At 38.0% G+C, this 1,831-nt stretch overlaps 1 protein-coding gene across 1 annotated transcript in view; it reads left to right on the forward strand.

The window, feature by feature from the left end:
- Nucleotides 1-1,831, forward strand: part of JAK2 (Janus kinase 2) — a 100,593-nt gene that overhangs the window by 89,092 nt on the left and 9,670 nt on the right. The window contains exon 10 of the mRNA XM_012652875.1: nucleotides 16-161. Within this exon, the coding sequence (XP_012508329.1) occupies nucleotides 16-161 (146 nt within the window). The remainder of the gene's footprint in view (nucleotides 1-15; nucleotides 162-1,831) is intronic.

Genomic DNA, 1,831 nt, shown 5'->3' on the forward strand with positions numbered 1-1,831 from the left:
TGCTAATATTCTTTATTTCTCCAGATTATGAACTATTAACTGAAAATGACATGTTACCAAATATGAGGATAGGTGCCCTAGGCTTTTCTGGTGCTTTTGAAGACAGGGACCCTACACAGTTTGAAGAGAGACACTTGAAATTTCTACAGCAACTTGGCAAGGTAAATTGTCAGAAGTTTTTCAAATAGAGTATAATCATACAACATTTTATTTAGGAAAAAAAGGCTTTAGAGAATCTCTAAAGTCCATTTTCTACAAAATTTAAGGAGTGTTTGTAGAAAAAAGGTTAATTCGTCAGATGTTGCAGAAATGCTGTGTTAAATAAACAGTTATCTTTACTAAAGAACTTTTCAGAGCCTCCTTTAACATGTAATGTGCACTGAACATCTTCAAAAGGGTAAAAAATTAGGTGGTATTTCTCAAATTACTTGACCATGGGACTGTTTCTTGGTAGGAGGAATTTGTAGTTTATCATAAGTGAGTCAATGAAACAGAGAAAGGAACACTTAAGCCTTTCTACCTGCTTTTCTGCCTTTTAGTCATCTCAGGGAGAAAAAATTAATCTGATTGCTTAGGGCCTAGGATATTGGACCATAGTCACTAGCAGAGAGAGTATCTGTTAAAAGGTCATGCAGTCATACGTAACCTACATACTATAAGAAAGACCAGGAGACACTCAGTTCTTAGCAGGCCCAACCATAGTGGTAAGCTTTCTCTCTTTCTGCCCTTAAGTTGGCTGGTACAGGGTTCTGTACCATGTGGCCTTATGAGTTGGATTTTGGCATGAACACAATATGAAGGCCTCACCTAGGCTTTGAAACTAAGCTAAATATTCCAGTATAGCTTTACTAGACCTGAACATTGGGGGTTATAGTAAGTATTGGCTTAGTTGTATGAATTCTTTGCTGTTGTTCCTTGTTTGTAAAATATTCTTGGGAATGTTTGAAAGGTTATAGCAATGGCATAAAAGCAAAACAAAACAGTCACGTCCAGGTTTTTGAGTGTGTTAGTTATCTTTTGCTATGTAACAAATCACCCTAAAACTTAACAGTAAAAACATTTATTATCTCCAGTTTCTATGAGTCAGGAATATGGGAGCAACTTAGCTCCCATGGTTCTAGAGTAAAGTTTCTCAGAAAACTGTAATCAAGGTGTTAGCCAGGCCTTGTGTCTCATCTAAAGGCTTGAATAGGGGAAGATCTGCTTCCAAGCTCACTCACATGGCTATTGACAGGCCTCAGAAAGTCTGCTTCCAAGATCACTTACATGGGTCTCTCCACAGGGCTGCCTCACAACATAGCAGCTCAGAACAAACATCCAAAGTGGAAGCCCATAACCTAATTGCATATAACCTAATCACAGAAGTAGCATCTTATCACTCTTGCCATATTCTCTTCATTACAAGTGAGTCAAAAAATCAAGCCCATGCTCAAGGGTGGGCTGAGGGATGGATTATAAAAGAGCATGAATGCTAGAAGGTAGGAAACATTGGGAAATATTTTAGAGGCCACTGACCAAACTGGCTGACTTTGACAATAATTCTCTGTTGATAGCATTAATTTCCTGGTAGTATGCAGTGTGTCCAAAATTTATTAGACCATAGAAGCCTGGTTAACCTCCACTCCCCCCCTTATCTATTGACATCTCGTAGAAAGTGTTTTCTAGAACAGTTTGGGAAATAATACTTCAGACTTAAGAGTAATCTCTTCATTTTACAGTGAGAAAAATTGAGGTCCAGAGAAGTTAAGTAACTTGCCTGTGGTTACACAGCTAGATATTAGCAAATATGAGATGAGAACCTTTGTTTCTCTACTTCTGCTTCCATGCTGTT

Source organism: Propithecus coquereli, unplaced genomic scaffold, assembly GCF_000956105.1.
Source record: "Propithecus coquereli isolate 6110/MARCELLA unplaced genomic scaffold, Pcoq_1.0 Scaffold403, whole genome shotgun sequence".
Classification (NCBI taxonomy): domain Eukaryota; kingdom Metazoa; phylum Chordata; class Mammalia; order Primates; family Indriidae; genus Propithecus; species Propithecus coquereli.